Source organism: Tenrec ecaudatus, chromosome 14 (assembly GCF_050624435.1).
Source record: "Tenrec ecaudatus isolate mTenEca1 chromosome 14, mTenEca1.hap1, whole genome shotgun sequence".
NCBI classification, from domain to species: domain Eukaryota; kingdom Metazoa; phylum Chordata; class Mammalia; order Afrosoricida; family Tenrecidae; genus Tenrec; species Tenrec ecaudatus.
Window position 1 is genome coordinate 86,930,542 of NC_134543.1, and position 12,273 is coordinate 86,942,814.

A 12,273-nucleotide genomic window follows, 5' to 3' on the forward strand; every position below is an offset into this window, starting at 1 on the left:
AAAACTGCAACAATTTAAAATGTGTCAAAGAGAACAAATGATAATTTTGATTTACATTTAACCCCTTCCCAAGGGGATTGAGAACAGAAAAGTGGGTGAAGGTAGACGTAGATCCGGGTAAGACATGAAAAAAAAGAGTAAATTATCAAGGCTTCATGATGGTGGGGGAAGTAGAGCAACAAAAAAATGAGAAGCTGATACCAAAGCTTCCAGTACCAAGCAAGTATTTTGATAATGGTGATGGCAATAAATGTACAAATGTGTTTGACACTATGGATGTATGTGTGGATTGTGATAGGAGTTGTACGAGACCCCAATAAAATGATTTTTAAAGTGATAATTTCAATCTAACTATATCTGCCATAATCAACTTTATGATTTCCTGTGTCTGATAGCAAGGCTTTTTACACTGCAGGACAAGGTTCAGAGGGGTTCATGAAGACTTATTCCCCTGGGGACCCTACACGTGCATTTTGCACTTCCACTGTCACCCACAGCTTTCTGCACACTGGGTGTTCACAATTTGGACTCTTCCTTTAGATTTGCATTTTACTGCTAACACTCCTTGGCACATACTGACTGGTGTGCATATTCCATGGGGACTAGTTTATATCTCACTTAGATAGCGACTTGTTTTAAGACAAGCCTTTAAGACCCCAGACAATATCCTTTCTATTATTCAGGTTCAATATGTTTTCTTTACCACACTCGATATAGCTCTTGTGTCTTTAGTGAGTTCTTCTTGAGGGTCAGTATTGAATAGCAACATGTCAAGAGAACCAATGAATTGTTCTTAGGTCAGTCTATGAGTTTATTGATTCCTATTGTTGAGCTCTACTGGTCTGACCTCATGTCTTGGGAAGGGGTCAGAGTGCTAGGAAACCTTCTCAATAGACTGTAAGTGACAGATCCCTGGCTGGACTCTGATAAGTAAGATTTACCCAAAGACTCAACAATTTCTCACCTGGCTGTCCATGACCAAACTCATAAGTACATTTCTGCGTTTTAAATAAATAAGCTATTTCTTTCCCAGGAAAGTGTTATAAGATGAAAATGGTAAAAGGAAAATTATTACATGCACATTATAATAATTGCATTTAGACCTTTCAGGAGATTTCTGATTTTGGATTAGATGATAAGCACTAATTTAGAGATTCAAAATATCATCATGGCGATTCTTCATGAAACCTATATAAATTCATTTTTAAAATATACAACAAGTGGAAACAACTTTAATAGCCAACAAAAGGATTGGTAGTACATGGCAGGAGGATGTGGGAATGTTCAGTAATTTTATCTCTGAATTTAAGTGCCGATTCTGTTAGTGGTCATTTTTGTCTAGTAGTGAAATATCTCTTTTCATCTTAATCCACCTCCTGAAAATTCTGTTTTTTAATATGCTTCACAAAGTACCTCAAGCTACTTGCAAGAAAAACTGTCCTTGCAGGAAAACTCTCCTTGCATTTTCATCTAAACACATGAAATTTACACAATTGGATATCATTTTATACTGATAATTATAAAGAAGAAAATAAAGTTATTTTATAATGATAATTATAAAGAAGAAAATAAATTTAAAATCATATTAAGTAAAAAATGTAGTTAAAGTGTTGTGTTAGAGAAGTTGAATTTGGGATGCTCTTTTAATAACAGTCTAAGTGTAATCATTATATGATTCAGCAACAAATAATAATGAGAAAATCGGCTATTATTCAGCAGCACATTTAATGCTACTAATTTGAGTTCAAGTGAGCCAGTTTCCTCTCCAGCACTTAGGAGAAGATATTTTATTTAGTTGAAAAGAAAATAACTTAATCTTGTATTTTGAAATACTTTTACAGGTACTATACAGATGGAATAAAAGTGTGCATTTAGGAGACTACAATGATGTAATATGGAAAGAAACCAACATGTAGATGGATATCATAAAGCTAGACTACTAGGTCATAGAAATCTTGGGAAAAATTCTTTCTGAGAGTTTCTTTAAAGGCAATGATGAAATATAAAAATAGCAGATAAGAGAAAGGCTTTTCTTCCTTTATTTTAAATCAGCAAAACACACAAACATTATACTTTGATAGATCTTTTTGCTTTATAAATTTGTTTTCAAGTAGAAGTAAGAAACATTTATCATACATAAGCCATATGAAAAGTATCAACAAAAAAAAGCACCTAACTGTTCCTTAGCTAATACACAGTTGAAGTGTGAAAGAGGAACTCAATAGATCCATTGACCTGCACAATCTATTTTATCATTGTAAACGGTTCCATGTAACCCCAAAACCTACTGCCATCGAGTATACTTCAGCTCACAAAGATTCTATAAGACAGAGTAAAATTTCACCTATGTGTTTCCAGGGATGTAAATCATTTTGGAAGCAGGAAGCATCATTTTTTTTCTATAGACCCACAGGTGGACCTGAACTGTTAACCATTCAAACAAGTAGGTCTCCTAAGGATCTTATAGATGTGGAAGTCAATAACGCAAACAAATCAGTATCAAAGGATACAATATGATTATTACAAACTTTGGAGAATTAGGCAATTCTGATTATTTAGTGTAAGACTATACTGACCTAATCATAGAGGAGTCATATAGCCTATCCTACCTTGCACTAGAAAGCCCCACAACTTTCCTCAAGGCTGCTTTCATGTCCTTATTCCGGAGGCTGTAGATGAGAGGGTTGAAGAGCGGGGTCACCATAGCATAGAACAATGTTGCAACTTTCTGCATCCCAGCAGAATGTCCGAGTCCTGGGCTCACATACATGACCATCAGGGAGCCATAGAACAGTGATACCACGGCCAAATGGGATCCACATGTTGAGAAGGCTTTATTTCTTCCAGTAGCTGAAGGTACACGAAACACAGCTACCAAGACAAGAGTATAAGATCCAAGAATGATTAAGAAGTTACCAAAGATAACTAAGGAGGTGAGAGTATAGCAAAGCAATTGGATCCTTGGTGCAGAGGTACATGCCAATGCAAACAGTGGTCCTGGATCACACACAACATGGTCAATGATGTTTGGGCCACAGAAGGGCATCTGAGACATGAGAACAATGGGGATCAGGAACCACAGAAACCCACAAACCCAGCAGACAGTGACTAGTTTAGCACAGAGATACCCAGTCATGATATTAGGGTAGTGTAAGGGGCGGCAGATAGCAAGGTACCGATCAAAAGCCATGACAGCCAAAAGGAAGCTTTCAGATATGCCCAAAGAGAAAAAGAAATAGAATTGGAGGAAGCAACCGGCAAAGGAAATTGTTTTTGTCTCTGAGAGAAAGTTGACCAGCATCTTGGGGACTGTCGAAGAGACATACCAGATCTCTAGGAAGGAGAAATTCCCCAGGAATATGTACATGGGCGTGTGAAGTCTCTGGTCACACCACACTGCACAGAGAATAGCACCGTTTCCTGTTAAGGTCATAACGTAGGTTGTGGTAAAGAGTGAGAACATGAGGCTCTGGATCTGCCACTCAAAGGAGAAACCTAGGAGTACAAATTCACTCAAGGGAGCAAAACTGGAGTCTGGCTTAGAGACATTCATTGGGTCAGCACTCTGCAAATTTAAGAGAAACATTATTATCAATATGGCTCTTTTAAAATGTGTTAACATTTTAAAATAGAAGAGAAGGAGGGCCAAGGGCATGTCCTTTGCCAAAAAAGACAATTAGTTAAAAAATAATTTAGTCCATCCTTTCTGGACCATACACACTGTTTCTGGACAGAATCCAACTTTTGCCTACTTCTGAGCCTCTCGCTTGCTACATGGCCATGAAAGAAAGAAGTAAATTTAAACTCATTTTTAAACATGTTGGTGTGAGTCACGGATGATCTGTGATAAATTCTGGTTAGGACTGAGCACAAAAGTAGCACGTAATTAGATTAGAGGATGTACAGTGGTGTAGATAGCAACTGGAAAGCCAGGAAATCCAGGACAGATGACTCCTTCAGGACCAGTATGAGAATGGTGACGCCTGGAGTGTGGAGGGAATGTGGGGTAGAAGAGGGAACTGATTGCAATAATCTAGGTATAGCCTCCTCCATTGGCGATGGACAGCAGAAAAGAGGGTGGGGGGTGGAGATGTTGGACAGTGTAACATATGACAAAATAATAATAATTTATGAATTTTGAAGAGTTCATTAGTTAGGGGAAAGTGGGGACGGAGGGGGGAAATTAGCTGCCGATATTAATGGCTCAAGTAGAAGGCAAATGTTTGAGAATGATGATGACAACAAATGTGGATATGTTCTTGACACAATGGATGTATTTATTGATTGTGATAAGAATTGTACTAGCACCCTTAAAATAATTTTTAAAAATTAGCACTAATAAATGGATTAGCTTTTTAGCAACAGTCATCTTGTCATGCAATAGAGCCAGGAATGGAAATTTAAGTACAACATGACTATGTGCGCCTCAGTTAGAAGTCTTCCTAATGTCCAAAAAGATGCCAAGGAAGCAGATATGTCTTGGAGTAAACTGGTATTCCTTTAAAGTAAAACCGCTTGTTGTTGCGATAAGTGTCATACAATTGTAACTGCATACATTACTTACCAACATTGACCATGAAGGTTGTGATGTGGCAATACTTCTGTTGATAACCATGGTTTTACGTTGATGTTTAATCTTCCACGTTTAAAGAAAATTTCATTAGGAAAGATAAGCAAGAAGCTTCAATGTTTTTTTAAATGGTACCTGTTCTCTAAATATTCAGGATTGATTTTCCTGATGTGCTGGTGCAAAGTGAAACAACATTGACATAACTGAATCTGGGTGATGGAAGTCCAATCCTTTTATATTCAAGAGTAAATGCCCTTCATTTCCCAGCTCATGGAAAAGATATGGGATATCAGGCATGAGAGTTTGGTGAGGTTTATTTTGTTTGTGTTTGGCGATATTTACTGATATAAATCCCAGAAACTCTGAGTACTTGATTTCTGAGCACAAACACAAGATTTTCATAACTATTGCTTTCTCTACCTGCTGTCCACTCCTCTGCTCTGGGATGTTGTTTGAAATGGTGAGGTTGAAGCTCTTTGTTCTTTATCCAGTAACATGTATCTCTATTTAAAATATCCTCAATTAATGAAACTGTCATTAAGAAATTATGCAATGACACGGGGTGACACACGGCTGTTGAGAGTCTCAACAATGCTAAAAAGATGATGGGGATCAAATCCCTAAAGGCACTGTTTGAATAATCTCATGGCTTCTGTCTCAAGCCAAAATGAGCTTTATTACTGTACAACAGTTAAGCATGCAATTTCCCCATCTCATATCCACCTGGGACTTGGCCTCTACAACCTGCCAATCTGTAAAAATTTAATGAGATCGTGCTCTCTGAGGAATAATAGTCAAAGTGACTTTGTGGCACCATTCTTTGCAAATCAGGATTCTAAGGATGATTGAAAAGAGACAGTTTGAGGAATTGCAATATGCTGTCCCATCAAATGCCCAGAAGTAAAGTTGAAAAATATTTGAAGCCTCTGTTGTTGGGTTGGAAGAGGCAGAGGTGTATTGTTGAGAACCAGGTGAGGGAAATGTTGAGTGAGGACTAGGCCATTGTATGATATTGACAACAATATTTGGAGAAATCAGAAAAGACATTTTAGAAGGATAGCTGTTGTTTTTCTTAGGTGCCCTCTCTTTCTCTGGAGGAGTGTCCGCTGCTTTTGAACTGTGGACCATCAACATGGTTAGATCTATTTATTTATTTATGTATGGAGTTGGTAGTGGTAGGGGACAGATTTCAATCAGTAGAATTTTCTCTAGCAGATGGTTAGAAAAAAGTCTAAAATTCATGATGAGATGACAGCTATAATTACAAAGCATCTCAATAATTTAAATAAGAAGGTAAAATTACTTGGATACCAATCAGTGGGTAAAAGTAGTATGGAGAATTCCCTATCCCAGACACGGCAGAGTGCATAGTTTATAGGATCAAGTAAAATGACCACACTGTTGGAAGGTTATAGCTGGGAGAGCAGTAGTTGTTGTACAAGGAACTTGTCTTCAGTCCTCCACTGATCAGCTTCCCACACCAGGGAAGTGCTCCAAAATTTCCCCGGGATACCATGGGTGCATGCATGGTCCTATCTCTCCCTGGGCCTATGCTCAGGGCCCCACAGAAAGGAGGGTGCTGAGGTTGGGGACAGTATGGGGTTACTGGATGAGGTACTAGGTTTGAGGGTGTGGGCCCTCTCAGGAAGCAGGGAGGAGACTGCAGATTCCTAGCATTTGCCTTGTACACCATTGTCCCATCAGACCTCACATACCAACCACATATTCAAAGGCACAATTGTTAATAATTTCAGAGCAGCATCCACAGGCACTTAAGCTCTCATGTAAACGGGGTTCTGTGGGCCATTCATCGCACCAGCCTTTGCTTAAAATACAAGGCAGAGACAAATGTAAAAATGAGAGCCTCTGAGTTCGAGTGGCAGCTAAGGGGCTAGAAGCATCCAGTGGAGAGGCAAGTTGAGCAGAATCTGCTACAGAGAAACTTGAAAGCCTGTCTAAGGATTCAGTCACACTCCTAGGGGGAAGAGGGCCCTGAAGAAGGGTGAGGAGGGAGCAGAAAGTAACAGGTTGAGGACAAATGATTTCCAGTATGAGAGTTTGCAGAAATTGGTAATTCCAACATCTTAATTCATGTTTGTTTTTTTTAGACCTGAAAAAACGAAAGGAAGCTCTTTCTGGATAAAAGCAGGGCATTGGCGTGGAAGGTGTCTCTCCCTCACTTGTCCCTCCCATTCCACACGCAAAATCTATTGAAACTTTTGACTTCTTTTATTTGGATTTTTCTTAACTGGATTTTTATATTTGAGTTATACCTAACATAATCTACAATTCAATAGTCGAGTCACATGAAGACAGACTCAGTAATCCTCAGCTCAGTCAATTTTGGAAAGTTTCTCCTTTCTTTTCAACTCTCTACTTCACAGGCCCTCCCTTCCCTTGTCCCATGCTCATACGGTCTTCATAATTGCACCCCACCCAGTGTGCCTATACAGATAATTTAGAAAGTTAGGTCAGATAACCAATAAGGATCCATAGAAAATGACCATATAAAGTGATAGAGACCTTGATCTAAGGGAAAACAGAAACAATTAAAATGTTTATGTATGTAAACTTCCAAAAGTTATAACAGAGGAGTGCTAGAAGCAATAGAGGAATATGACACAGTGGCAGGATACAAGATCAGTTGACAGAAGTCATTTGACTGCTTTATGCATCAGACTAGATAAAGGAAGAGAGGATCAAACACGTAGTACCCTTCACAATAGCCAAGCACAGATGGAAATGTCTAGGAATATACATGACTAGAAACCAAAAGTTTTGTATGAGATCACTATTACAAGAAACCAAGAGTGACCTCAGCAAATGGAAGGACATCCCATGGTCATGGATCAGAAGACGCAATACAGTGAACATGTCAGTTCTGCCAAGGCACTGTGTTAAGTTCAATGCTATGCTGATCCACATACCATCATCTTTCTTCAAAGAAGTGGGAAAACTGGTTATTAACTTCATATGGGGAGGGGAGAAACTCAGATTTAGCAGTGAACTTCTCAAGAATAAGGCTAAAGTTGGAGGGCTTGCTTTACCTGACTTTAGCATCTATTATACAGTCAGGGTGGTCAAAAAGTGTGGTATGGTATAATGATAGATATTCAGACCAATGGATAAGGACTGAAAACCCCGATATAAAATCATCAGTATACAGACAACTGATATTTATGAGGGCCCTCAAAATATCAAATGGGAAGCCGATGTCGTCTTCAATATGAGTTGTTGGATACAATGGATATCTATCTGTAGAAAAATGAAGGGAGACCCTTACCATACTCCATGCACAAGAATAAACTCAAGTGGATTAAAGACCTAGAGATAAACTCCAACCTATTTGGGCGTCATATTTAAAAATGATAAAGGGGACTTGGAGAAGAGAGAGTGCAGGAAGGAGGAGCAAAATGAGGAGCTGATACCTAGGGTTTAAGTAGAAAGAAAATGCTTTGGAAAGGATGATGATGACATACGTACACATGTGTTAGACACGATGGGTGTATGTATGGGTTGTTATAAGAGCTGTAAGAGCACCCAATGAAATAAAAACTAAAAAATTCCATAGGCAAGAAAATAATGTAGAATAACTTCAAATGGGCTCCATAAGGAGATCAAATTTCCCGATGCTGCATTCCAGGCTAAGGGCACTGCTATGGTCCACTCACAGTGTTCTTTGGCTGACATCTGCCTGCTGACAGCCCTGTCCAATCACACAGGATTCACCAGAGTCTCCTCCTATGTAGGGACTCTGGAAAAGGTTTTTTGGGCTACCACGATCATCCTTAGCTTTCAGCAAACTGGGTATTTAGGATTTGGACACTAGTACTATTTCTTTCTGCGGATTTGCATCCTATAAGCTATTTTGGATCCCACAGGCTAGTGTGCTTCCTCCGTGTAGACATAGCACCATCTGCTTTTTTCACCACACTTTTTGCTATGGTACCCATGTCTTCAGCGATCTCTGCATGAGGGTGAAAACTAGTCAGGGCTATGTGGTAAGAATGCATTGTTCTTCTATTAGGAAGCAGCAGAATACTTAAAGGTTGTATGACCGGGAGTCTGAGCTAGGCAGTATTCTTTATTTATAAAGGAAAAACACAGGGAATTTTACTATTTAAGTCAATTGGTTAATGTGTGTTAGTGGGCCATGTGACTGCCCAACTAACAGGACTAGTAGCCACTAAGAGGAGAATCTACCTTCATGGGTTAATGTCCCTTCTATTTTTAGTTTAAGGCATTTAGGGTCCCATGGTAATATATTGGAGCTTTGATGTCTCTGCCAGGTAAGTGTTGAACTGTTAACTTCAAGGATGATGGTTCAAACTTACCAGCCTCCAAGGGAGGAAGATGAGGATGTCTGGTTCAATTAAGGCTGTCAGCCTTGGACACCCTATAAAGGAGGGCTTGTTGGAATTCACTTTCTTTACTATTGGGTTTTGGTTTTATAATTTAAACCATGATCTTAGCTCTATTAAAAAAATTAGCAAATCATTTTTATTGTGGCTCTTACAGTTCTTATAACAATGCACACATCATTTGTATCAAGCACATTTGTAGTTATGTTATTTTATCATTTCCAAAACATTTTCTTTCTACTTGAGCCCTTGGTATCAGCTCCTTTTTATTCCTTCCATCCCCCACACTCCCTCCCTCATCAACCCTTGATAGTTTTTTAATTATTTTTATTTTTCATATTTTACACTCTCTGCTGTCTCCCTTCACCCACCTTTCAGTTGTTCGTCCTCCTTTGTGTGTGTATGTGTTGTAAATCGATCACCATGTTCGGTTCCCCCTTTCCCCACTCTGTCCCCACACCTTCCTCCTACTCACATGGTATCACTACTTTCATTATTGGTACTGAGAGATTTATCTGTCCTGGATTCTGCGTGTCAAAATCTCTTATAGGTACCAGTATGTACACTATGGTCTTGCCAGATTTGTAGGATAGAAGTAGGATCATGATAGTGGTGGGGAGGAGGAAGCATTAAAGAACCAGAGGAATGTTGTGTGTTTCATCAGTACTGTGTGCGCCTTGGCTTGCTAGGCCTTTCCTTGTGAGTCTTCTGTGAGGGGAATGGTCAATTGGCTATAGAAGGACTTTGGATCTCCTTTCTGACCCAGCCCCACTGAGTCCACATTGCAATGGTTATTTATTTTGGGTGTTCTGATGCCTGATATCTGATCCTGACAACACCTTACGATCACAGGGGTTGGTATGTTTCTTCCATGTGGGCTTTGTTGCTTCCCTGGTAGATGACCACCTTTTAAATTTGAGCCTTTAAGACTCCAGACGTTCCATCCTGTAATAGACCACCACCATAAGTTTTCTTCACCATATTTGCTTATGTATATATTCTGTCTTCAGCAATCGTGTAAGGAAGGTGAGCATCACAGAATGCCAGGTTATAAAAACAAATTGTTCTTGCATTGAGGGAGGACTTGAGTGGAGGCCCAATGTCTGTCTGCTATCTTAATACATAACATAAATATATGTACATAGACCAATATCCCAATTGTTATGTATTAATATATGTACATATGTGCATTCTTATGTTTATGCCTCTGTACTTGTCTGTTGCCTCCTTGTTCTTGTCTTTATTTCCTTTTACTTTCCACATGTCCCAGCATCATGCTGTACCTTCAATCAACTCTCCATATTGCTCTCCCCTACATTGTACTTGATTGAACCCCACCATCATTCTATGCCCTCCTCCCTTCCATGTCAGATCTCTCTTTACCCCTTATCCATGGGTGTGTTGGTCCCTGCTACTTTTGCCATACCGCCTCCTTTCCTATGTCCCCTGAAAACATAAGTCCCCCCCCCCCGGTATTAATTATCCTGCATATACAGATAGACATTTAAAAATAGAGGGAAAATAGCCTATAAATAGTCCGAGGTCTGTCTGCTGACCCTGATGAGTGTTTTCTGATCGCGTCTGATGCAATGCCAAGCCCACACCCCACAGTGCAAAGTCTGTTTTCGGTATTCCTTGGGGAATTTGTGGCTTTGCTCCCCTTGCTGCTCTGTTGTGCTCCCTCCTGTCATGCCCTAGTGTGGTGGGGACACTGAGTCGGCACAATTCCCGCACTGTGTCTCCAGTGCTGGAGCTGTTCTTATTTTATTATTTTAAGAATATTACAAATATTCTCATAAATCTTTATTATAGGTTTATGAAAAGTAACAACCAAAAAGCCAGTTGTTGCAAAAATGTCCTAATTTAGTAACTCAAGAGAGATACATTTGAGATTATGGTGGAAATATTGCCTGTCTTGAATACTTATTAATTTAAAAAATATTTTACTGCTATAATTTACATACTATGAAATTCAATATATGTGGAAGGGTTGTGCAATCATCTTACAATCAATGACCGAACATTTTCTTCTTCTCATACTGTTTATTATTATTTCTCCATTTTCCCCAAACTCTCCTGCCATGCCCTTAGGTAATTATTATCACGTTACAGTCTCTATCGATTCTCTCATATGGAATTCATATATAGAAAATAATATACAACAGAGAGAAAGAAAGAATTCCTCTCCTCCAACAATAATGGCAAAAGAGAGAAAACCTTAATCACAAAGAAAACAGGAAATATGAAAACTGCAACAATTTAAAATGTGTCAAAGAAAACAAATGATAATTTGGATCCACATTTAGCCCCTTCCCAAGTGGATGCAGAACAGAAAAGTCGGTGAAGGAAGAAGACGTATATCAGGGTAAGACATGAAAAAAAAAGAGTAATTATCACGGCTTCATGATGGTGGGGGAATTAGAGCAACACAAAAATGAGAAGCTGATACCAAAGCTTCCAGTAGCAAGCAAGTATTTTAAAAATGGTGATGGCAATAAATGTACAAATGTGTTTGACACTATGGATGTATGTGTGGATTGTGATAGGAGTTGTACGAGACCCCAATAAAATGATTTTTAAAGTGATAATTTCAATCTAACTAAATCTGCAATAATCAACTTTATGATTCCCTGTGTCTGATAGAAAGGTTTTTACATCCCAGGACAAGGTTCCGAGGGGAGTCATGAAGACTTATTCCCCTGGGGACCCTACACGTGCATTCTGCACTTCCACTGTCACCCACAGCTTTCTGCAAACAGGGTGTTCACAATTTGGACTCTTCCTTAAATTTGCATTTTACTGTTAACACTCCTTGGCACATACTGGCTGGTGTGCATCTTCCATGGGGACTAGTTTATGTCTCACTTAGATAGCGACTTGTTTAAGACAAGCCTTTAAGACCCCAGACATTATCCTTTCTATTATCCAGGTTTAATCTGATTTCTTTACCACACTCGTTATAGCACTTGGATCTTTAGTGATTTCTCCCTGAGGGTGAGTATTGAGTAGGAACATGTCAAGAGAACCAATGAATTGTTCTGAGGTCAGTCTATGAGTTTATTGATTCCTATTGTTGAGCTCTACTGGTCTGACCTCATGTCTTGGGAAGGGGTCAGAGTGCTAGGAAACCTTCTCAATAGACTGTAAGTGACAGATCGCTGGCTGGACTCTGATAAGTAAGATTTACCCAAAGACTCAACAATTTCTCACCTGGCTGTCCATGACCAAACTCATAAGTACATTTCTGCTTTTTAAATAAATAAGCCATTTTTTCCCCAGGAAAGTGTTATAAGATAAAAATGGTAAAAGGAAAATTATTACATGCACATTATAATAATTGCA

At 39.0% G+C, this 12,273-nt stretch overlaps 1 protein-coding gene across 1 annotated transcript; it reads right to left on the reverse strand.

Annotated features, from left to right (window-relative positions):
- Positions 1-2,605: 2,605 nt before the first annotated feature.
- On the reverse strand, positions 2,606-3,586 carry LOC142426661 (olfactory receptor 11H12-like). The gene has a single exon (XM_075532245.1). It carries the CDS (start codon positions 3,584-3,586, stop codon positions 2,606-2,608), a length of 981 nt encoding a protein of 326 aa, XP_075388360.1.
- Positions 3,587-12,273: the final 8,687 nt, after the last annotated feature.

What these genes read in the sequence shown, in the direction of transcription:
- LOC142426661 (XM_075532245.1), bottom strand. Translation starts at nt 3,586, where the DNA reads ATGTTTCTCTTAAATTTGCAGAGTGCTGACCCAATGAATGTCTCTAAG.